We start from the raw sequence: 24809 nt of genomic DNA on the forward strand, positions 1-24809 counted from the left end.
TTACAGATAGTCATTACATGGTGTTACCGCAAACCTTTCTATTGTATTTCCACCATGCAAAGTTTCACATCCTATTAATACGTACACTGTTGGCAAAGACCAGGAGAAGGGAAGCAATTGCCTCCACACCCTTCAACAGTCACCAACATGAACAAAGATCAAGAGCATGAAATTGATTATTTCCAACACCTCTGGTCCAACACCTGTAGTTCAAAAGCCCGGTCACTGAGGCCCCGATAACGAGAACGAAAACGAGAACAATAAAAATGCACGCTCGCGATTGGTTGAATTGCTTCACACAGAAAACGTCCACGCTCATTCAACCAATCAAGGGCGTGCATTTTTATCGTTATCATTTTCGTTCTCGTTATCGTGGCCTGTGTGACCGGGCCTTTAGGGGTCACAAATAGGTACAATGTACCAGGCAACTTTGACCATGGGTGGGGCAGTCTCCTTCACCTCTAGTCCAACGTCTGTATTTTAAGGGTCACAAAAACAAAGTACGAGGCAAAGACCAGAGGCTGATTTCACAAAGCAATAACATTCATCGCAAGACAAATTATCAGTGTTACCATTAGTGATTTGTATTGTGACATCACTGTACTTAGCAACTGGGATCGATTTGCACTTAAAATCAATCTCAATAATCTTTGTGAAATCAGCCCCAGGGACATGACAGCAATTGCCCTCACCACCTCTCTAGTCCAATACCTGAACTTTAAGGGTTACAAACAGGTATAATAAATAAGGCAAAGTGACGGGGCAGAGCAGCAACTACCTCCACCACTTCCAATCCAGCACAAGCAGTGTTCTAATTTATTGTTATTTCAGAAACTAGGAAAATTACTGCAATACCAGACCACAACAAACAATTTTAAAAACTTGTAGGTGACCATAGATGGCAGCAAAACAAGGACTCGCTGTCGATGCAAGCATGGAGGTACATGTAGAAATAAAAAATGCATGAGTGAAAGTACTGATTCTTGTCTTTTGTTTTGTCATGCCTGCACTACTAACAACCACAAATCATTTTTTAGGTTATACTTGTAAGTAAAGTACCATGAATTTCGTCTAAAAAATAGTATTAAAATATAAAAATGGTTAACAATTACCGCTTTAAATAATACATGTTGATGTAGCTGGATAAGGAAGGAGGAAGCATTAATTTCCAAGCAACAATATGCTGACCCCACTACCATTTCTAATATTATGAAAAACAGAAAACTATTTACCAGATAAGATTGTTAGATTAAATAGATGGTCATCCTGCCTGGGTGTGAAAAGCGGCAATCGGATGTAACCTACCCCCCCCCCCCCCCCCCCCACCCCTCCACTCAAACAGTTTTCTATCCTCCCTAGGCCCTAGGACTGTTTTCATATTTTACTTCAACCATTTTATTTGTCGAGCCCCCTTTAATGTTGTTTTAACAATGCTGAATTAAAAATAGGTCATAATAGGATTGGATTTAATGGTTTACCTTGTGCCCTGTTTCTTGCTATCGTTGGCATCACCGCCAGAGGCCGGTCCGTTCGTCTTCTCGTCACTGTCCGCCGGGGGCGATTTTGGGACGACTGACGGCATAGTGCACGGTGCGATCACGGTCTCCTTGTCACCCCCTTCGTGGTCATCGGTGGACGCTAGCAACTGACCTCCTATGGTCGTCATACTGCTGGTCAGGCAAGGTCGAATCGGTCTCGATAAAAATAAACGATTTGAGGTGATAACTTGAAAAGAAAGTTCCGCTTATTCTGAGACTTTTCCGTATGCAAACCTTGAATGCAAATTCAGTACGACAGAAAAACAAACCAAACAACACTCAACAGTTCACACGGCCCGGCAGCAGGCAGCAGAAGACAACAGGAAATCACGGCGAATATACCTCTAATCTTGGTCCCGATCTTGACTTTTAATACCACCTGAGATGGATCAGTTACCACCACGGCCGGTATCGAGATGCCGCTCCGTGGATTTTGCGAGAAAATAGGGAGAATTTCCGTTCAGATTTATGCACCAGAATCTGTACTGTCTCTCCCTTCTCGGCCCGTCCCACACACACATCAATAGAGACGTGACGTAGTCTGGGTTACGACGATTCTATCCGGGAGTGTACGGCGGGTGTGTGTGTATTTTATCGTACACAGATGGGGCGGAAATCAGATGAGAGCCATTTTTTTTGCACGTCGTCCTATCGTAGGCGGAGCTAGCGATATCCGGTAAGGAGGGTGGGGGAACTGTACACACAGCGCATCTCCCTTAATAATAGACAAGTATTATTGTTTTCCATAGCTGCTTATAAAGCTAGCACAACTTGGATTATTCTTATGAGAATAGATGCAAGCGAAAATAGAATTTCACACATCTGTGATGTAGTACCTGCTCATTGCGTTGCAGAAAAAAATAATTTTATTCACCTGTCTGTCAAGCTTTTGATTTTCAGCTTGCAGCTCTTATTTATGGCACTGCTTACAAATCTATTTTAAAAAACCTAATAATTCTTTTGTTTACAAAAAGGATTTCAATTATTTCAAAATCAAATTGTTTTCATCAGTCTCTACCGATCGATTTAATTAAATAATATTGAAACACTTCACTTTTTATCTTGCGATAGCGGCGATTTGAAAACAGTAGTAAACAACTATGAATTTACTTCCCGGCCACAGGACTTTTATTTGTTCATGTATAGTCCCGCCGAAAAACGATTATGAGGCTATGCTGAAGATACTTTTTTTAAATGCAAGTTCGTCCCAAACAAGTAAAGCCACTCTTGGTCGGGAGAGAACTCAGGGGAGCTGAAGGTAGGAATTGATATTCGGCATTATAGGATGGAGGCAGGGAGTTCCAAAGAGGGGGAGTATATTATGGAATAAGCTGTTGGGTGATGACTCGAGCTCCTTGTTCTACATCTCATCAGCTGCAACAGTTTCTTCCTCCATGAACAGATCAAGAGTGCGGATGATATAAGAAGCAGAAATCATCAGCATCCTACTGATGCATACTTCTAATAAAGTATTCAACGATGTTGTTTCGAGTGATTGAGCATATAGGAGGAAGCCTATTGGAAACATTTCTTACAATTTTTTAACGACAATTGCTCGTTAATTTAAAGTTGGCCCTTGTAATTTTAGTATCGGTGTGGATAGGAGTCCCTGGGGTTCTGTCGTCCCGAGCTGTGTACTTATTGTGAAAGCGCCCTCTTTTGAATCCTTCTTCTCCATGCCTATGTTAATCCCCCATTAGCCTGAACGTCTGACGTCATTCTTCGAGGCTTCTTGCGGATAAAGACAGGGGCCCAGTCTAATCCCCCATTGGGTTGGGGGACAGAATCTCTCAGTCTGGGACCTTGGGATCATAATCATAATTCTATTGATTTATTATTACTTTTTTTAAGTCGCTGCCACCCCTCCCCCCAAAAAAAAAAAAAAAAAAAATCGCCGCAAAAGAAAGTCGCCGCAAAAAAAAAAAAAAAATATGCTCCACCCCTCATATAGCCAGCCAGGCATCTGCATCTTAAAAGGGATAGATGACAATAATATTATAAACTGCAATGAGGGAAACTTGAATGGTAACTTTTGAATGATTTTGGTTGTCACTGTTTATTACTTTAAATTACCACCTTTCTGTCTTTGTCTCTTTTGTCTTTCTCTAATCTTTTAAAAGTAGAAAATCATAGTTTCCAACATCCACCCAAAACCCACGAAAAGGTAAAACTTTTCACTGAATGGATTTTAAAGGCTGTGTGAAATGTCGCCCTCAATCGGTGAGATAGTAATGACATAACGGGTAAACTGTACTTCATTAAAAAATGACGTGAGAGAACGGGTACCAGCAATCAGTAAGCAAGGGTTTCGGTAATTACCGACAACCAGCGGCAATACACAACAACACACAAATTGCTACCCTCATCTTCACAGATACCTTCAACAGGTAGTGGAAATTAATCCTCTCAACATATTTCAACGTGAAAGTATAAGAGCCAGACACAGGATGTTTTATAAAAATCCAGAAAATGTGTTTTTTAACCCCGCAATTTGTGCCATGCTGCATCTCTTTTAGAGGGTAGAGGAGGTGGTGTGACACATTTTTTACCATTACTTTTATAAGTTGACGCATGCTGACGCGAATTATCGGTAGTTTACTAGAAATCCCGTATATCGTCCGCCGTCTAGTCTTCCGGTGTTGTGACTTTTGATCCAGCTAATAATAACAGGCCTCTTTCATGAAACCTGTTTGATTTAAGTTTCTGGTTTTGCCATGATAACAACTATAACAGTATCATCAGATGTCAAGTGATATTCCAAGATAGTTGACGTTTAATTTTGAGTTGAGATCTGAACTTCTTCACCATGCAGAGTTTAGTCAACAGCGTGAAGGGAACTGCACTGAATGTTGCCGAGTTTTTGACCCCAGTGCTGAAGGTTTGTCATGTCATGTCAGTACGATGTGTACTGAGTGTTGTATCGAATCGCAGGTTGCATACATTCATTCAATCTAAGATTTAGTTAGTGACACGTACATAATGTAAAATGAATCCAGTTATTAGGGAACTTTACTGTGCTGTCACAATAATAATATTATTGTGACAGCACAGTAAAGTTCCTTAACCCATCCATGGGATAGAACTTGTGTTGGCAATAAAATAATAATTTTTGGGGTTGAACAAAGAATTAACTAGAGTGGGATTCGAACCAACTACCTCCGGATTAACGTGCCGGCGCTCTACCATGAGCTATCTAGCCCTATATTGGCGGTGTCCCTATTTTGTCAATATCTTTGTTCGGGGGTGCCAGTCAAGTCGCATCCCCTCACTCAAGTCAAGGTGATCTCCTAGCTGCCGCTTCCCAGGTTGTATCGTAATTTGGGTGTGATCCCTGGCTACACGGCAGTTAACGGTTGTATGGCTTCTGACTGGCACCCCGGAACAAAGATATTGACAAAATAGGGACACTGCCAATATAGGGCTACATGTAGATAGCTCAGTTGGTAGAGCGCCGGCACGTTAATCCGGATGTCGTTGGTTCGAATCCCACTCTAGTCAATTCTTTGTTCAACCCCAAAAATCCTATACAAATTTACCCAGTCAGTTTCCCTTGTGGTTTATATTGCAATAAAATAATCTTACAAAACTGCCAGCATTCAACACTCTGTTGGACTACTTTCTTTCTGCTTGTTTTTTTTTTAACTTTTTTTAGATGATCTTCCATCAACTCAACTTCAATTTCAAGGCATGGTGTCAAGGGACCATGGCAAACTCCCACAAGGGAATCTAAAATAAACAACAACCTGGCGGCATCCTTTTTTTTTTGGAGACATGCTGTTGTTTTTTAAAGCATGAATGAATTCATTGATACCATCAAATTCAAATGATTTAGTTTAATTAAGGCTTAATTAAGTGATCCCCTGGTTGCCGATTCCCAGGTTGATTCGTAAACTTAGGTGTAATCCCTGGCTTCATGGTTAGTTACGCTTCGAACTGGCACCCTCAGACAAAGATGTTGACAAAACAGGGAAACAACCAACATAATGTTAAAAAGCTCAGTTGAGTTGGTAGAGCGCTAGTTGCGATAACGTAACCCTCCTCCCGACGGCCGCCAGTTACATCATCGCAACTAGTAGAGCGCTGGCTGGCAAGTTATCTTGAGGTCGTTGGTTCAACTTTCAAGTCCTGCTCTAGTGTTTGGGTCAACCCAAAACTATTGTTTTCAACGTGATAAAGATACATTCATTGGAGCGGACCTCATAATAAGTATAGATCTACATAGGAGTAACTTTGTCACAGTCAGACATGACATCGTTTCTTTTTTTGGAAACAAACTTTTGTTTTGAAGCATGAATTAATATTGGTGCTGTGATTTTTTTTTTCATGGTTAGGAATCAAAATTTCGGGAGACGGGAGTAATAACTCCAGAGGAGTTTCTGTGTGCTGGAGATCACATGGTGCATAGTTGCCCAACGTGGCAGTGGGCTACAGGAGACCCTACCAAAAGCAAACCATACCTTCCTAAGGATAAACAGTACCTGGTTACTAAGAATGGTAAGTTTCCAACCTCGTTCACAACCTCGTTTACAGTGATGTGCAATCACATCATGCTACTTCCACGGTCTACCAGAGAGTAGAAGAGTTACATAGTGGAGGACCATCCCCAATCTACAGAAATACATCTTATGACATGTATGATCATGTATGATTGTAAGAACAAGAAGAAGGAGGGCATTTTTAAACTCAGACAGGGCTGTATGCTTCTTTTTTGAAAGGGCAAGGGCACCAAGGCATTTTCTCTTTGGCAAAGGGCACCATTGTAAATTTCTACTGGAGCATTTCAAGGGCACCAAGGCAATGACAAGCGGCAACTGAGGCAATCGCCTTCGTTGCCTCTGTGAAGTGTCAGGCCTGCTCTGACAGTTTCAGGACTGTATGCTTCGTTAAAGAAAGGGCAAGGGCACAAATTGATTGTTCTCCTTGGTAAAGGGCACCTTATGAGACGTTTGTAATTTTTTTCTGGAGCCTTTCAAGGGCATCTACATGTAGGCAGTGACTAGGCGGAGTCAAGGTAATCACCTTCGTTGCCTCACAGAAGTATAATGCACAATTCATCCAAAATATTTGCCCCCATCTGCCCCACTACTAGGAAATCTACTGAATCTAACTCGTGGAACACCCTGGAAGATGAAGGTTTCGTTTGTGGGTAGAACAGAAATGAGAACACCTTCTATTGACCACACCTCTAATGACCAGACCCCTCTAAAAACCATCCTTTTATTGACCACACCCTTGATGAACACGCCCTCTAATGACCACAGGGTCATTCCGTGTAGAAACACCCCAAAAAAGGCAATTTTAAAGCCTACCCTCTTCAAATTTGCTCGTATTTAGTTAATGGGGTAATCGTGGCTCAACAAGCTCAAATTTTAAATTTCAGCTCCATCCGAAAAACGGTTTTCGCGCTATTACATGCGGTTTCTTGTTGATTTCGGTCAAAATGCGCCTGACCTCTGACATTCAAACGACCATAAATTGGTAACCTCTTGGTCAAATTGGTTGAAATTTGTGTCTTTGGAAAGGAAATTGTGTTGAGCCAAGACTATACCAATAAACCAAATTTGAGCAAATTTGAAGAAGGGTTTAACCCATTGGGTGATTTGACACGGAATGACCCCACAACCCTGATGGCCACATCCCTAAAAGACCCTCCCACTGAGGACCACACCCCTATTTAAACCAATTGAGTGCATGAAAACTGAAATCTTGAATGATTTGCTTTTTATCTCCTCTCAGTGCCATGTCATAAACGCTGTAAGCAGATGGAGTATCAAGACGAGAATGAAGCCATTATTCACGAAGAGGATGGGGATGGAGGATGGGTAGATACGCATCACTATGCCGGTAAGAGAACATATCTCAACAGGTCAAACAAACATGAATTTCCTGCATTGTTGTGATGTTTACTCATTTTTTTAACACCATTTAAAGATGCTATGTCAGATTTTTGGCCGATTTGACCCCAAAATGTTGATTTAAAATTCAATAGGTATTTTGATGGGCGTCAAGAAAGTATCAAGCTTTCATTTGAGCCATTGCTCGAAAAAGTCCGCCAATTATTAGTAGCAGTGAAATAAAGTGCTCAAAATTTGTTTTTGTTGGAATCCCGCCAATATATCATGTGACCAATTCTTATGTGTTTTATAAGAAACGTTTTAATTTTTTGTCATGGTTCCTGATCATTTAAAATAAAACTCTTTTTCGTTAGAGCGGGTGATACTCTTTGAAATACCATGCACTAAACAAAAATATTTTTTTTAATGTTTGGGGCCAAAAAACTGACATAGCATCTTTAAAGATTAGGCCCTCTCATCCAAGTGTAGAATTATATATAATATATTATTTTAATAGATATCTGGTAATGAAACCAAAGATACCTCATGCATGTAGTGAACTTTTAAGTTCAAAGCACTGTTCCTCACAAGCCTGAGGAAACCTGTAAACAAGGGTGCTTGATATGTGAATCAGAAATTCTGGGGTTAACCCCTACTCTTCCATGATTAGTTTCTGGTGGTTTTTAAATGTGCACTACCAATCTTTGTACACAGGATTTATGGCTTAATAAGTGAAAAGCAAGATTTGGTAATTCAGTAAAGTATCTTTCTCAAGTGTCATGGCTGGGATGGATTAAGACTCTGCTAATCAAAAGCACCTGGCGTGCGTTTCACTCGTGCAAACGTTGCCAACGTTTGCGCATGTTTGCCAACAATTTCCAGTGGAATGAGTTGTGCGCTGCCACTGTTGGCTACCTTATGCGAACACTTCTGAGGTGTTGGCGAGTGGTTGTTAAAATGGCGGACAAGCATACGGTACTTTTTTGTTGTTGTCACAAACATAATTATGTGTATTTTCAGTGGTTGATAAAGCAGATTTGAAATAACAATGTTAATTAGTTGATGTCATGATGTACAGCAGAGGACTACATACTGCAAAAACCAAAGTAAGAAAAAAAACTATGTACGGTGTTGCAAGCTTCACTTCAGAGCACTGCCATATTGAACATCACGTAGCGCGCACCAATCGTTCCAAAGATAAACAACAATTGCGCGAACAGTTGTGATACGTTTGCACGAGTGGAACGCTCCTACAAGTACTTGGCCCAATGTGCCTTGAAAAAAAGAAAGTGAATGACCGTGATGACTCCTCTGATTCTACAGATCAGTCAGCGATGGCCCAGTCAGAAAAATCTGAGTTAATGGATTCTAAGGAGAAGTCAAGCACCAAAGAGGCAACCAGTGAAGAGGCTGGGAATGATGAGGAAGGTGATGAAGATGACGATGAAGAAGCTGAAGACATGGAAGGTTGGTTCTATTTGGTACACCTGTGTAATAGATAATCAATTAAAGACAGTGGACACTATTGGTAATTGTCAAAGACTAGCCTTCACAGTTGGTGTATCTCAACATATATGCATAAAATAACAAACCTGTGAAAATTTGAGCTCAATCGACCATCGAAGTTGCGAAATAATAATGAAAGAAAAAAACACCCTTGTCACACGACGTTGTGTACTTTCTGATGCTTGATTTCGAGACCTCAAATTCTAAATTTGAGGTCTCGAAATCAAATTTGTAGAAAATTACTTCTTTCTCGAAAAACTATGTCACTTCAGAGAGAGCTGTTTCTCACAATGTTGTATACTATCAACCTCTCCCCATTACACGTAATCAAGAAAGGTTTTTGAGTGATAGATCATGCCTTGCTCTCTGTCTTAACTCATTGAATTGATTCATTAAAGGCAGCGGACACTATTGGTAATTACTGAAAATTACTCAAGGTCTGACTTATTGTAAACAAAGGTCACATGGTCTATTGCATGATATTTTGTTGTGATGCAACTCAGTTGAGAGGTGGAGTCTCATTTGTTGTTACCCACAAGCACTGATTGTGAGGCTCTCCTCTGGAGTGCATTTTGGCGACCCCAACCAAAAACCGTCTTGGTTGTTGGTCCTTGGTTCTGCTGTTCAGACTGAACGATAACCGAATTGTGAGCTCGGTTACCGTTTTGGTTATGACGTCAGAAGCAGTTTTTGGTTGGGGTCACCAAAACACACTCCTGACCAACAGATTTTTGTTCTCTTTCAGCCTATGAAGAAAGTGGAATGCTTGAAGCTGAAGACAGTGTAAGTACATTATACCAGTCAATGCATGGAAGCACCAGATGCATGTTATAGGTTTAGCTCGAATTTCATTATAAATGCTATTAACAATAGATTTTACCACATTTCAGAGTACATTCTATTTGGTTTTACCAATACACCGTACTTACCCAAGTCCTGTGAACAAAATTCACACGCAATGAGATTAACACCCCTATCTTTTGCAATTTGAGAGCAGATATCTTACCAACTAGACCACTGAGATTGCCAGGTAGCTATTTCGCAGTTCAAATCCTATATTTTAGCAGCTTGTCAATAGTATTAAAGTATGTCCAGATCTTTAAGAAAATGTGATTTATTCCCATGATTATTCATTTTGTATAATTTTCTTTTTTTCATTTCCTCTAGGCAACATTGGATACAGCTAAGCTGCAAAGGGAAGAAGGAGGTTCAGGTGGTGCTAGTAGTGGAGATAGCGGCATACTCCAGACGCGTACATACGACTTGAATATCACCTACGATAAATATTACCAAACACCGAGGCTGTGGCTCTATGGATACGATGAGGTAGGAATTTCGCTGTCTGTTTTCTGGAAAGCACTGAAAAGAACCCATCATATTCCATAGTTGCTTTCTGTACATTCCTTTTCGTTCACATGTTGTGTTATTTGCAATGCTATTGTCTGATTGCTGAAGCTCTGTGGTCTAAGTGGAATTGCCCTTCGTGAAAGACCAATGTATATATGATGCTCAAGATCTAAGAGACATGACTGGGACCTGAGGGTCCGAAAAATGAGACCTGAAGGTCCAGGACGAGACCTGAAGGTCCCAGTTGGAGACCTGGAGGTCCAAAACTGAGACCTGGAGGTCCAAAACTGAGACCTGAAGGTCCAAGACTGTGACCTGAATGTTTAAGACCTTGACTTAATGATCCATGACTCAAAGAACTCAAAGTCCAAGATGACACCTAAAAGTCAAAGACTGAGGCCTGAATTCTAAGACTGGGACCTGAAGGTCCTAGATGAGACCCACTGTACTGTAGCATGCAGACCTTAAAATTAATCCTAAGTTAGGACGAGTTACTCACCCTAACTCGAGACAAGACGAGTCATAACTCTTTGTGAAATCGATGGCTGCTGACTTACTGGGTATTCTGAATCAATTAGCCATTGACATTCTGTGACTAAGCTTTTAACTGTCTTTCTGTGGTTTTTTTTAGAATCGGAAACCATTGACTGTTGAACAGATGTATGAAGATATCAGTCAAGATCATGTGAAGAAGACGGTCACGGTGGAGTCCCATCCTCATCTACCACAGACAATGTGCTCAGTCCACCCATGCAGGTAATATACTCTGTTTTTTATTGTCAACTATTTATAAATTCTGGTTGTGAAGCCAAGAACTTTCAGAAAAGTGACCTTAATCACTGTACTAACCAAGAACCCCATGAAGAGAAGACAAAGTGACGTGGCCGAGCGGTTTAGAGCACCAAATTCAAACTCTGGTGTTTCTAATCAGCAGAGTGTGGGTTCGAATCCCCAGCCGTGACACTCATGTCCTTAAGCAAGACACTTAGCCATTGCTTCGTCCTTCGGATGGGAGGTAAAGCCGTTGGTCCCATGTGTTGTGAAACGCATGTTAAAGAACCTAGTTCACTTATCGAAAAGAGAAGGGGTTTGCCATGGTGTTCCTGGCTGTAGCATTCCTGCATTTTGTCCAATTAAACAATTGTAAAGAATTAAACATAGAGTATTTTACTCATTGAACGCTGCTCAAAAAGTGACAGGATTGGCTTGGAAGAAACAGATTACCAACCAAAATGTCACACCATGCCACTCTTCTATACCATATATTCAGTTAGGGACTGGTGCCCTGCTAATTTGTGCTAAGCAGAACAGTTTTACTGAGCACCATTTTGTGAAATAAGACACAGACTCAAATTGGTGATCTAGTAATGTTTGTTTTTGTTTTGATGCAGGCATGCTGATGTGATGAAGAAGATCATTCATACTGTTGCAGATGGGGGAGGAGAACTTGGTGTGCATTTGTATCCTTTACCAATATCTGATAAGAAGACATTTGTTTGCAAGATCCATTTTGAAAAGGGTCTGGGTACTGTTACTTGATTGGGCATGTGGTTTCTCAGTATTTTTCTTAATTTTATGAACTTCTCAAAATCTCCTTGAATCTTTTGCCCCCTCTAGTTCTTATATATTAACTCTATGATTAAAGCTTGCTGTCCATTATTGCTCTTTAACTCAGTTCTCACCAGATATCTTTTAATCTTCCTGAAGTTTGTGCAAGCTGTGATTCCGACCATCGAATATGACTACACTCGTCACTTCACCATGTGATAAGCAAAATTAACTTCTTCATGAGCCCACTGTCATAGAACTGTTTAAAGGCAGTGGACACTATTGGTAATTGTCAAAGACTAGCCTTCACAGTTGGTGTATCTCAACATATGCATAAAAGAACAAACCTATGGAAATTTGAGCTCAATCTGTCATCGAACTTGCGAGATAATAATGAAAGAAAAAACATCATTGTCACACGAAGTTGTGTGCGTTTAGATGGTTGATTTCGAGACCTTAAGTTCTAAACCTGAGGTCTCAGTTCTTTGAAAATTACTTCTTTCTGGAAAACTATGGCACTTTAGAAGGAGCCCTTTCTCACAATGTTTTGTACCATCAACCTCTCCCCATTACTCGTCACCAGGAAAGTTTTTATGCTAATAAATAATTTGAGTAATTACCAATAGTGTCCACTGCCTTTAAAGGCACTGTACACTATATTGGTAATTGCTCAAAATAATTATTAGCATAAAAACTTACTTGGTAAAGAGCAATGTAGAGTTGATGATAGTATAAAACACCGTGAGAAACAGCTCCCTCTGAAGTAACATAGTTTTTGAGAAAGAATTAATTTCTAACTAAAATGTTTGAACTGAATTTGTGACCTCTGCTGAGGTCTTGAATTCAAGCATCTGAAAGCACACAACTTGTGCGAAAAGGGTGTTTTTCTTTCATTGTTCTCTTCACAGGTTTGTAATTTTATGCATATGTTGAGATACACCAAGTGAGAGTACTAGTCTTTGACAATTACCAAAGGTGTCCAGTGTCTTTAATCACACATTTTCGCTTAGCACATTCAAATTTTGCTCGGCAAAAACAGTTAACTGGTCAAATTGCTATGTGGTGTATATAAATCGTGACTGGTCCCTTAGTAAGCAGTATTCTCAATTGGGCAGCTTTATAGATTTGGGCACTGGTATATACTCTGACCTATAACCAACTTGTTGCCTATAGACCGTATTGAATATGATGTTACCATTCAAATACCTGCCCACAGCATGGCGTCTGTGAGCATGTGTGCGCGTGTGCCAAAGAACACTTCAAGCTATGTGCTTCATTGATGTTTGCGTTTAAACGCGCATACGGCCTGCCCTACACAATGGCCACTTTCATAGCAACAAAGCGGTGATTTTATCCAGTCTATTAATTATGTCAAATGTTATTATAAATATCTCCCTGATTGTTGGATGAATCCAGATTGCAAGATACAAATGTTGACAGCTCTGGACTATGGGTATGCATTGCTGCCGTCAGTATTTAATAAGGTGTCTTTTAACCTCTCTATTACTAGCCCTTCGTAGTATACAACTCATCTTGTTAATGTAATAACCATTATATGGAATTTGCATATGATCTGGGCCAAATTTCATAGCACTGCTAAGCACAAAAGTTTGCTAAGCATGCTATTTCTTCCTTGATAAAAACAGGATTACCAACCAAATTTCCATTTGTTGCACATTACTTGGTACTGGTATTTAGCTGTTGTTTGCTTATCCTGAAAATCGCGTGGAAATTTTTATGGTAATCTTGTTTTTATCAAGGAAGAAATAGCTCTTGATATAGTTGTGTAAACTTCATTGTCAAAGGTGCATAAAAAATTGCTGAATACATGGAGGTGTGCCAATCAAGTAATGGCCACACATGATTGTCACTCAGATTTGTCTCTTCTGCCGCATATAATGGGGTCAATGTATCACTCATAAAATGTATGCACTATTTAATAAGGCAAAAGCTTGTATCCACTTTATGTATACGGGGTATGGGCAGTTCAATAACTGTAATGTGCAAGTATGGTCGATGGGTTACTTTTCGTCTGAGGTGTGTAAGTAGAGTCACTTGGGTCGGGTCCCAGTCAAAAAGGGACTTGTTTTGACTGGGATCAATCGCGAGTCACTCAGCACACTTTGCTTAAATTGTTACCAAACTAAATAATTTGTAAAAGATTTGTTAAATTGATTGATAACAAATAGATACTGAGGAAAGGGCTTAAGCAATTAATATGCGAACTGGTGTTTCAAGACAACTGAGTATGAAAGTTTGGCTTTCGGTCATTCATTAGTCATCATAGGCTGGTTAAATTCTGTCTGGGAATGGGAAAACTTCTCTTTTGGGGTAATTAATGTAGAAGCAATTGTGTGTGAAGCCGAACATCAAATCGACTTTGAAACATCGACCTATAAAATTCTTTAATTTTAAAAGTAGGAAAGTATGATTTCCAGTTTGGGATTATTTTAATGTTCCAGCAGTGAATGAAATGGTTCCAATCCGATAAGTCCTTAAGGGCAAGTCAGTTTTTCCGCTACCACTTTTATTTTCAAATCTTAACATGCTTTCATATTAATTTTTTTAATAATTTGGTGTAACAAACGTTGTTCAAAGTTAAAGAATAGATAGCTTGTTAACTCATTACCAAAAGAGGAACGTTTTATGGGAGAATTATTTGTAAATAATGTATTGAACGAAAGTTATTGTTAAAGATCTTGTTCACGCTATAACGTGTGATGAAACAATGACCACAATAATAAAGCTGCAGAAAAAGCAAGTAAATAATGTGTGTATAAAAGTACTTTACAAATTGAATGTCGCCCTCTGTTGGCGAATATGACTCATGAGGTTTGGGGACCAATTTAATTCTAACACGCGGGACTTTCCCTTACCCTACATCTACGGGACGCAGAGTCCCTGTTTGAAAAGGGTTAATGTTTACGTTCAAAGGTACATGTATCGTCTTTGGATAGAGAATAATTGTCTCTGTCACGATATTTCGATATTTTCATTACCAACATCGATATTGACGATGTTTTTTTCAAATAATGTTATATCGTATCGTGACGATATACTGTGTTCATCATGTCATTTGACAACACAAAATGGTGATATGGATGTGCCATTCACTAAGTACATCACTCAAAATTAAAACAAAATAAAATTGTTAATGTTTTTTTCATTCCCCCCCCCCTTCTAATACCCCCCCCCCCCCCCCCACCCCGAAGATCTGCGCTGCTGGCAACGCGTGCGCCGCGTCCGTGTGATGATAGTTTGTTGACCCTCATAATAACCAAGTTCAACAAACTTCCCCATTGCCCCCACCAATGAGTCTAGTCGCGGCCGCATAATGTGATGTAGGATTTGCGTTCATTATTATTTGACGTACACCACTATGCGGTCGGGCGGCGGATGGAGGTTCATTCAAAATAGTCAAGAGAGAAGTTACTGAAGACGCAATTTTTAAAAACCGGTGAACAGATTAATTCTTATCTGTAAGCTTCGATCGGCAGACAATATTTTACTGTCATAGTTATCTTGATGAGGAGGGGTACGATTGGACTTCTCAAATACAGGTGAGTTTATCAACAATATGTTTTTTTTATTCATTGTAATTTAATGACAGAACGTCAACAAACGTGAAGTCATGTGGCCGTAGTATTAATAGATGGGTTTCACTGCTGCGCCACAACTCCGTGGCTTAATAAAAGGAATAACATTTGAACCGCGTCTGAGCATGGAGGAAGGAAAACATAGCATCCATTAGTATAGGACAGGTTTAACAAAATATTATAATATATAATAGAGCTGCTAATAAATTTGCTTCAATCAAAAGAAAAGGTAATTTCGATAGTATGAACTGGTCTATTTTGTTATTTGATTTGTGCTATTTCCGTTATGTGTTTATGTGTTGTTTATTTTTATTCGTTTACAATAATCTCTGGCATTCTGCCAGTATTGTCGCTACATTCCAGATGTTTATAAAAATGCAGACGTGGTTTTCTACTTGTGTATATTCTTGGAAACACTTTGCGTATCATAATAATTTCTGTCCTACTTTACTTTTAATGACAGTTGTGAATCTTCTTTGTTGATACTTATCCTTTTTATTACCTTCACACAAATTCTACCCGCACTTTCAGAATCCAGGGTTGTAGTTTTATTTTATGTTTTAATTGTACACACTGCTGCATGAACCTGGGTGTTAAAACTTGACGCTATGCGTGTGCATTGTCATTAGTCAAAATAATCAACATCTTAGTTATGATGGGTGTATATTTTAACACTTATAAAATTATGTTTTGTTTTTTCACCCATAGTTACCGATGTATGTTAATGTTAGCAAATTTAACATCTATTATGCAATTGTAGTTTAAAATTTTGCATATTTTTTTCGGTGGTTATAGTCAATAGCCGCTTCATTTCGCTACGACATTCACTCCATATGCCCAAACGGGCGTCTCACGAGTCGTTGTAGCTTCTGTAGACTGAATTTTATGTCATGATGTAATGGTGGTTAGTTCTGCATATTTATTACCAAAATACAAACGCAACAACCGCATCGCCATTCCTTCCCGGAAGTTCCCTCCGAGAGGAAAGTGATTTATTATTCCTGTTCATAATGACACACCCGACTTAACAATGATGTAAACAAACTATGCAATGGCAAAGTTTGTTCACCTCTTTCAGGAATGATCATGTAGCTGTGTATGTGAGCTTGTGGGGTAGCGGTTTCATGTATAAGACGTCTAGACTCCATACCGTTGACGTAGGTTGCAAAAATGGTGTGGCTCTGCGCCCCATTCATAAAAAACCACAACCAAGGACAAAGAAACTCTCTTTGAGCCGCCACATATACAACGCGCAGTCCGCGACCGCTGGCTTCAAACAAACCTGGGTCAACAAACTATTGTATCTCAGGCAGGGCAACAAACTTATGTGGTCCGGATTATGGTACGGCCTACTGTACCAACTGTATTGACCATGCCAATGCAACTTTACTTGACTCTCCAAATAAAGGCCTTATTTACGCTTTTCTGAAAGTCGTTGCATTCACATCCATAATGAATGAAATGTCACTTTCTAGAAACCGAAACCAATGCGAACTTGTAAACATTTTGCATTTCAATACTTTAGGCTCTGGCCTTGGTGAGGAAGGAGAAGGGAACATGAACACATTGTGTGAACGGCCAGTTGTTTGGTTCTAGAAACTAAGACGTTCGGTATACCTTCAGTTTATTGATTGTGTTAGGGGTTGTCGGAGATCATGGATGATATTAACATAAAAAAGTTTGTGAATTGTTGATGATTTAAAAATGTGCATCAACTTTGAAAACAATGATGAGTCTCCATTTTGGGGAGGGTGAGGTGAGGAGGTCTTGTAAAAGTGTGAAATGAATTGGACGATTATAACTTGGTCACTCCCTAAGTACGTGTATGCTATGCCTATACATTAAGTATTAACAAACAGTCATAATTGTCCAATACATGTTGTCACTGGGCAACTGTGTCCATCCTCACAACACATCAGTTGCCGGGAAAGGGGACCACCATAGGACTTGATTGATCTTGCCGCCAACAAACGATATATGACGATAGGGTGGGTGACCCGACTTCAGGGCTGCCTTGCGCTACCCCACCCATATAACTATGCCCAATATGATCCAACTTTGATTTTGTTTTTTATATCCCATTGTCTGATTGTCTACGCAACGGAGTTTTGATGCACACACACAACAGGTTCTATGGTTGTTCTATTATTCCCTTTTATAAAGGTTTCCCTTGTGGGGTCCAAGTTGAAGTTGAAACACAGAAGAATATATTGTGGGGTCCATTGTGCCATTGTGTAAAATGCCCCACAAGGGCATCCCGTAAGCTCACACAAGTGTAAACACTTGCGATCGGGGATCGGATCTAGCTGTTGTCCCTCGGTTTTGTATACAGCTTTTGCTTGGACATTTCTCCGACCGTGAAAGAGTTGTCCTCTGTTGTTATTGAGATCCTCGGTTTGCCTTTAAAACCAGTTAAAGAATGGAACAAAAACCTATGTGTTTAATGTGTCCAAGTCCTTATTTTGATGTAGCGTTAAATACACTGTATAACACGTGGAATACAGGCTTGCAATCAATTGGGGTTCAACGACGGGTTGCGACCTTATCTGTATACTTATGCCATGCAGTAGCCAGTGAACTGGCCAAGGATCAACCCCCACATTATTGACCTTTTGATAATAATAATGTAATCTATACGTAAACTCTCATATCACAGGAATTTTAACTTGATATCAGATGATTTGGGTTACAGTAGACCCTTTCAAACTGCCCTGGTAAAACAACAATTGGTTACCGCAAACTAAACATCATTGATAACTCACCATGTAATGCCTCATTCCCATATAAGGATTGATACTGCTTATATGGATTGGTAATGCTCAATACTAAAATGCCCATATTCTATATTGTTAAGAGCTATTTGGTGTTTGTTTGCCACATGTAACATCACTTTTTTGACGTCTTTTATAGAGGAGTTACAAGTTTGACTTCAACTATACCCATCCGAAAAATGACCCGATCTCGAGATGACGTCAAAGTGGGAGGAGGTACTGACGTCACGATGATATCAGAAATATCACCGTGTGACAGTTGCACCCATTTGCAATCGGTATGTATTAATCACAACTTTGAATAAATTATAATTTACACACTTTCATGAAGTTCCCATACGAAATCGTCTTCGGACAATCTATCATCAGTCTTAATTTTTCTCAAGAGATTTTTTTTTGAAGTAAGTTTTTTGTGTGTAAAATGTCTTTACAAAATTTCAACACTTGTCGAGTTTTGGACTTTTTCGTCAGCAGTTTTTCTATCTCCCGATTTATATAATAATAATAATACTATCGAAGTCTTATATAGCGCACGTATCTACCAAACGAGGTACTCAAGGCGCTGAGTATATACAAACTTTCAGAAAGATAGGTTGCTACAGTGATGAATTTTGAGACCCAATTATGTATTTCGACAATTCTTCTTATTTCGTGGATTTACTAATTACAGACCCCCTTGAAAACCAGCAACAGCATAAAACCTGGACGTCTAGACCTGAGTCTACGAGAGGAGGTGAACGTGTCATTTGCTGGCTGTGGCTTCCTTGCCATTTATCATCTTGGAGTGGCTACATGTCTACTTAGAAATGGGCAACATTTTATATCCAACGTAAACCGATGGGGTGGATCCTCAGCGGGGGCGATCGCTGCTGCAGCTATGGTCTGCTTACCGAATAAACTAGGGGTAGGCAAATCAGTTTTAAAATTGATATTCTTAACGTGATTTCTAACTGTTATGGCCTGCTTACCGAATAAACTAGGGAAAGCAAATAAGTTTTCGAAATTGATATTGTTAATGTGATTTCCAACTGTGTTGTTTTATAGTTACATACAAATTCCTGCCTGGTCATTATACTGTAAGTAAAGCTTATAAAGACGGTCACAAATATTCAAGCTCTTGGCGGGCCCGGAAGTACACCACGGAGGCCATTTCTGTTAAACCCAGTGCCCAATTTCATGGGGCTGCATGCTTAATAGAAATAAGCAGGATACCAATCAAAAATTGTATATGTGAAATTGTATTTTGGGTGGTATCCCTGTTCTGGTAAGCATCGTTTTGTTGTACATTGTACATTTTATTTACCTACTTCTTGTGCCCTAGCAGCTCAATGAATTTGGGCCCAGGGCCCAATTTCATAGAGCTGCTAAGCACACAAGTTTGCTTAGTATGAAATGTCTTCCTTGATAAAAACAGGATTACCAACCAAATTTCCAGCTGGTATTCAGCTGTTGTTTGCTTATCCTGAAAATCACGTGGAAATTTGGTGGGTAATCCTGTTTTTTATCAAGGAAGACAATTCATGCTAAGCAAATTGTTGTGCTTAGTAGCTCTATGAAATTGGGCCCAGGTCTTGTCATTGATGCCTCTTCAAAAAATTCCTTACGGGAGTATTTTTCCCGGAATCCACCATCAAAGACACAGTGTGATGTGTCTTCAGAATTTTTGTTCGCGGCAAAATTGTACAGATACATATACAGACAATGGTAGTGCCCTCTGCAAAATGAAAATCGCCTTGGCTTTATGAAATAAAAGGCCAGGGGTCGATTTCACAAAGAGTGCCTAGGAGATATACAAATTGCATGGATAGTCCTAAGTTAGGGCGAGTATCTGGTCCTAACTCGAGATAAGACTATTACGAACTCTTTGTGAAATCCACCCCTGGGCTCGATTTTACAAAGAACTTAGGACTATGTCCTAGCATTTCTAAAACTATAGCATATCTAAAAAAAAACTTAAGGCAAGTCCTAAGTTAGGAAGAGTAAACCTTCCTAACTCAAGATGAGACTAGTCTTCACTCTTCGTGAAAACCAACCCTGCTCTATATACCGTGTACGATATAACTTATTGATTTCGCCATTTCGAGGTTCAAGTTGGTCAGAAAATGCCCATTCATGCACCAACAAATAGGCATCATGCTAGTCTTGCCCCAAGACGATGTTGCTCGACATTGTGTAGTAGACTGCGCTCAGTTGTAACTCGATATAGCTCGCCAGACTACGACGGAGACTAGTCTTGCCCACCAAACCAGTCATGGGAGGGTGGCTTTAGCGAGTTTACAACTGAGCGCAGTACACTATATGTCCAATGTCGAGCATTATCGTCTGGGGGCTAGACTAGCATCACGTACTTTCTCCATTTGAAACCCCGCAGATTGTAGTAATCTGTGAAACTTGATGTGTTTATAACAGGACGCCGTTCAGATGCTTCGAGACTTTGTGGATACTTTCCAAAAGAAGCCTCTAGGAGCCTTAACGCCAGGCTTCAATATGATGGACTACCTACGAACTGAACTAGAGTATTATGTACCTTCAGATGCACACATACTGGCTAAAAACAAACTCTACGTCTCAGTGACTAGGGTTGCGGACGGCAAGAATATACTACTGACAGAATTTCACTCCAGGGAGGAACTGATAGAGGTACATTGTAAAACAATTATTGTAGAATGAACAAGTAAATAATGACCAGCCTATATACAAATACAAGAGTGAAAATAAAAGTTTCTCAGATCTGGCACAAGAGAGTGGTTTATGGTTAGAGCTGTTGAGAGAAGCCATTTTTGGTCCCCCCCCCCAAAAAAAAAGAAACCCGCATAATCATACACACTGGGTGCCAGAACTATTAACATTGGGTTAATGCAGTCGGAGCTGTGTATTTAGAGCGAAGCCAAACGGAAAAACCGAAACAGGGGTCCAAAGAAAACTGGTTCCTCCCCGTGTCGCAACTCAGTACACAGTTCTGTCTATCAACACACTACTGTATACAAGTGGGCCATGGAAGGATGGTGCGCTGTAGTCTGTCTCCCTAAATTTGTATTTTGGGATGTGCCGCTGATCAGAATGAAGTGATTCACCGCACTCCGAATATGACTTCATTTGATTTGGGTCGATTATAATTTTATTATGTTTAAAATAATCCTTTGCGTGTGTGATTTTTTTTCAGGCATTGCTTTGCAGTTGTTACATTCCAGTTTACTGTGGCTTCCGAATTCCCACATTTAGAGGACAGGTAAGCTGCTGTATACTTAGATTTTAAATCCCCAAACACTGACAGCGTTTAACGCTTCTCAGATTAAAATTATGGCATAAAATCCCTAATCCTTTCTAGATAAACACATCACTGTTAAATGTTTCTCAAAATGCTCTATACATATCGAAAGCTGCTGAAGGATTATAAATTTACATAGCCATTAACTTTAAGAGTAATTACCAAACGTATACCTCCTTCCCTTTATTCAGAAATACATTGACGGTGGCATGACAGCCAACATGCCATTCTACCCAGTCGGTCGAACGATTTGCGTGTCGCCCTTCAGCGGGCACCTGCAGGACATCTGCCCCGCAGATCGGACGTGGTTGGACCTCAGTTACGTGGTCGCTGGTCACAGCTTCAGGGTATGTTCGCAGAACGTTTGGCGGGCACTGATGGCGCTCTTCGCCCCCAGCCAAGACACATTGGATGAGTATCTAGAACGGGGTGACGATGACGCAACTAACTTCTTGAAAGAAAATGGAATGTTAAAAAATGACACACAAACAAACAGCAATGAACAGTAACGTCACCTTTCGGCTCTTATTTTGAAGTCACTAAAACACTCAGGAAAACTACTGTCAAGATTGAATTTGTCTCCAAGTACCGAAATAGAGAATTTGTTTCTTGACGTCAAATAGACATCAGAAAACGGCTGCCTAAATTCTCTATAAATTATTTTTTAAGAATAATAGGTTATTAAAGGTCCCTCAACTTTCAGTTTATAGTTAAGGTAGCAAAATGTGTCACATTTTCGTTTATTATAAGCCTTTACAAATGTAAATAAATATTTTTCGTTAATTCTAATATTTTTGTACGAAAATTGATCTTGCTTATTGTTTGTTAACGTTACATATACAGTATTTAGCATGTGGGTTTGTAAGTATTATAATAGGTTATAGGAAGCCTTAAAAGCAGGGTCACACCATTGTCGAATATATTGTTTGCAACATTCTAAAATTATGTCCTAATTTATGGCTTCGGTTGTCGCGTAAAGTAATATTCTTTAACGTTATCGCAGCAGCCAACTGCTTAAGCCTTGGCCGAAGTCATTTGATTCAGACAAGCGGTATTTGGTCTGTAGTGAGGGGGTTCGTAATATAACGCGCCACCAAGAGCTTTGACAGGGGAAGGTTCTTTTAAAACGGCCGACGATGGGAGAACATTAAAATTGTATACAGTGTAGAGGAATCTCATAATATGCATAACACAATCGCATTGTACATGTTTATATGGCCTACCTATAAGCACGCCGTACCAACAAGTCATAGAATACTTCCAGCAAATGTATTGTGTTTTTGCAAAGTTTAACTCAATTTTGATTTTAAAAAACTTGGCGTTTGAACTATGACTGAGGTTTGTCCTGCTATTGTATCCACGATAGATTACCGAACCTCATAATTGTAGCAATAGCATGTCACTATCGTGCGTTGCAAAGAATGTAGATTTTCCTATGGTCAGATCCAAGGGAACCATCGCGATACATCGCAACTAACGTTTGTTGGAGCATTTTATTTAGATCCCAATATTATTGTTATCTTTAAAAATGTCGAACCAAATGTATGTAATTTCTTTGTAATAATGATACGATCGACTTCCCTTATGAGCCTTAAAATCTGAAATCCTTTAATTTAAAAAGTAGGCCTAAGTGTTCAAATTTCCTATTGAAACATTTCCTTGTACACCAAGAGAGAAAACTGGTCTTTGGAAAAATCACCAAAGGTGTCAAGTGCCTGTAAGTATAAATTGCTGTTTAATCCAACCTGTGCAGTTGGTACATTTTAAAAGTGTTTAGTTTTGTCTAGCGTGTTGTTATCCGTCTGCCGTCAATAAATATTGTTTCGGACTAGATATGTGTGTCACACCGACCAGTATTTTTTCAAGAAAATAGATCAGTATTTTCATTTACTTTTTTATTATTTAAAAACAGACAGTTACTGGTTTCGTAACCTCAAAAAATGTGCTCTGATAACACATTTTTAGATCCCAAAATAAAACATAGCCAAACTTCAACATTTTGACGCACTTTATACACATTCCTCTCTGATTTTTTTTTAAATCATTCATTCATTCAATGGTTTATTTCAATTCGCTGCCAGCAGCAGAACTACATGAACAGTTACATAATTAAAAATTTGGAGTAAAACATTACATTACTAATTAAAATGGCATTAAAGACAGTGGACACTATTGGTATATATACCAATGTTGAGATACACCAAGTGAGAAGATTGGTCTTTGACAATTACCGATAGTGTCTACTGTCTTTAAATCTTAACAGAAAAACGGAGATGTACTGTGTACTCTAAATGGAAGGAGAACAGTTACATAATTAATTTACACTCAAAACGGAGATTTTTTTGGGGTGTTTGATGTTTTTGTTTACATTAAATTCTTACCGAGCCTTTGACACTCTAAATGGGAGGGATTAAAAGGCTGGCCTCCTCTGTCCCGGAGAAAGAAAATACGCCGGGGCCGGCGACTCCCCATATCAAATTGAGGAATATAAAAGTTCAAGAGTCAATGAATAATTTCCCGTTTACTGCAAATAGCTGTGAGACTTCCACGTCTTTTTCATGTACTTTTGAATATTTGCACTGTATATGATGGGAGTATGTGGGTGCACCCTTCTTAAAAGAAAGAAAACAGAAGGACAAAAATAAGGTGGCGCCCTCTGTTGGTGAGTTATTTGCCACAAGTCGGCACTTTGATTTGAAAACAACTTGTGTTTGTTGTTGTATCTGATAATCCATATTAAGGCTGGCTAGGCAGCCTAGTAGCTAGGAGTGAATTTATTCAATTATTAGAGGCATTAAATTCATCTCAAGACATGTTGATCTGGTCTCTGGACAAATTATGGGGTTGCCTTTTGGATACGATATACACCCTCCTCTCTTTGGCCTGGGTTGTTTAAAACCATGGAAGGTACACGTTTGGTAATTAATCAAAACAAATATTAAAGGAACACGTTGCATTGGATCGGACGAGTTGGTCTATAAAAAGCGTTTGTAACCGTTTTTTATAAAATGCATATGGCTGGAAAGATGTTTTAAAAGTTGAATACAATGATCCACACAAGTTAGCCTCGAAATTACACGGTTTTCCGTTTACCTCGTTTTGACTCCCATAAATGGCCGACCATGTTAGTTCGCACAGTAAAAGGAAAACCACGCAATTTCGTGGATTATTGTATTCTTCTTTTAAAACATCTTTCCAACCATATGCATTTTGTAACAAACGGTTATAAACGCTTTTTATAGAGCAACTCGTCCGATCCAAGGCAACGTGTTCCTTTAACTTAAAAACTGACTTGGTAACGAGCATAGTACACAATACAACATTGTGGGAAACGACTCTCTCTGAAGTGTTGTAGTTTTTGAGAAAGAGGTTATTTCTCTCTAAAATAATAAAATATTTCT

General features: G+C 39.4%; 3 protein-coding genes across 4 annotated transcripts in view; 2 read left to right on the forward strand and 1 right to left on the reverse strand.

Moving 5' to 3' along the window:
- Nucleotides 1–2075, reverse strand: part of LOC139945129 (beta-arrestin-1-like) — a 121654-nt gene extending 119579 nt beyond the window's left edge. Inside the window, exon 1 of one of the 2 annotated variants that reach the window (XM_071942401.1) lies at nt 1479–2075. In XM_071942401.1, coding sequence (XP_071798502.1) covers nt 1479–1666 — 188 coding nt within the window. In that variant the 5' untranslated portion in view covers nt 1667–2075. The remainder of the gene's footprint in view (nt 1–1478) is intronic. The other variant, XM_071942402.1, reaches the window with a different exon arrangement.
- Nucleotides 2076–4137: 2062 nt separating this feature from the next.
- Nucleotides 4138–14558, forward strand: LOC139945130 (ubiquitin-like-conjugating enzyme ATG3). The gene is made up of 9 exons (XM_071942405.1): nt 4138–4416; nt 5870–6032; nt 7275–7382; nt 8696–8839; nt 9624–9661; nt 10046–10204; nt 10857–10981; nt 11617–11685; nt 11911–14558. Exons 1-9 carry the CDS (start codon nt 4345–4347, stop codon nt 11990–11992), a joined length of 960 nt encoding a protein of 319 aa, XP_071798506.1. The 5' UTR covers nt 4138–4344; the 3' UTR covers nt 11993–14558.
- A 555-nt stretch (nt 14559–15113) lies between these two features.
- LOC139945048 (patatin-like phospholipase domain-containing protein 4) lies at nt 15114–23341 on the forward strand. The gene is made up of 6 exons (XM_071942303.1): nt 15114–15333; nt 18280–18418; nt 18811–19044; nt 20550–20780; nt 21304–21369; nt 21600–23341. The coding sequence occupies exons 1-6, from the start codon at nt 15299–15301 to the stop codon at nt 21915–21917; spliced, it is 1023 nt and encodes a 340-aa protein (XP_071798404.1). The 5' UTR covers nt 15114–15298; the 3' UTR covers nt 21918–23341.
- The last annotated feature ends 1468 nt before the right edge of the window (nt 23342–24809 follow it).

This window comes from Asterias amurensis, chromosome 12, assembly GCF_032118995.1.
Source record: "Asterias amurensis chromosome 12, ASM3211899v1".
Taxonomy (NCBI): domain Eukaryota; kingdom Metazoa; phylum Echinodermata; class Asteroidea; order Forcipulatida; family Asteriidae; genus Asterias; species Asterias amurensis.

Coding starts and splice junctions, on each gene's coding strand:
- LOC139945130 (XM_071942405.1), top strand. CDS start 4,345: ATGCAGAGTTTAGTCAACAGCGTGAAGGGAACTGCACTGAATGTTGCC. Junction 7,383..8,695: donor AGATACGCATCACTATGCCG/GTAAGAGAACAT, acceptor CTGATTCTACAG/ATCAGTCAGCGATGGCCCAG. Junction 10,982..11,616: donor TGCTCAGTCCACCCATGCAG/GTAATATACTCT, acceptor GTTTTGATGCAG/GCATGCTGATGTGATGAAGA.
- LOC139945048 (XM_071942303.1), top strand. CDS start 15,299: ATGAGGAGGGGTACGATTGGACTTCTCAAATACAG. Junction 15,334..18,279: donor ATTGGACTTCTCAAATACAG/GTGAGTTTATCA, acceptor CGTCTTTTATAG/AGGAGTTACAAGTTTGACTT. Junction 21,370..21,599: donor TTCCCACATTTAGAGGACAG/GTAAGCTGCTGT, acceptor CCCTTTATTCAG/AAATACATTGACGGTGGCAT.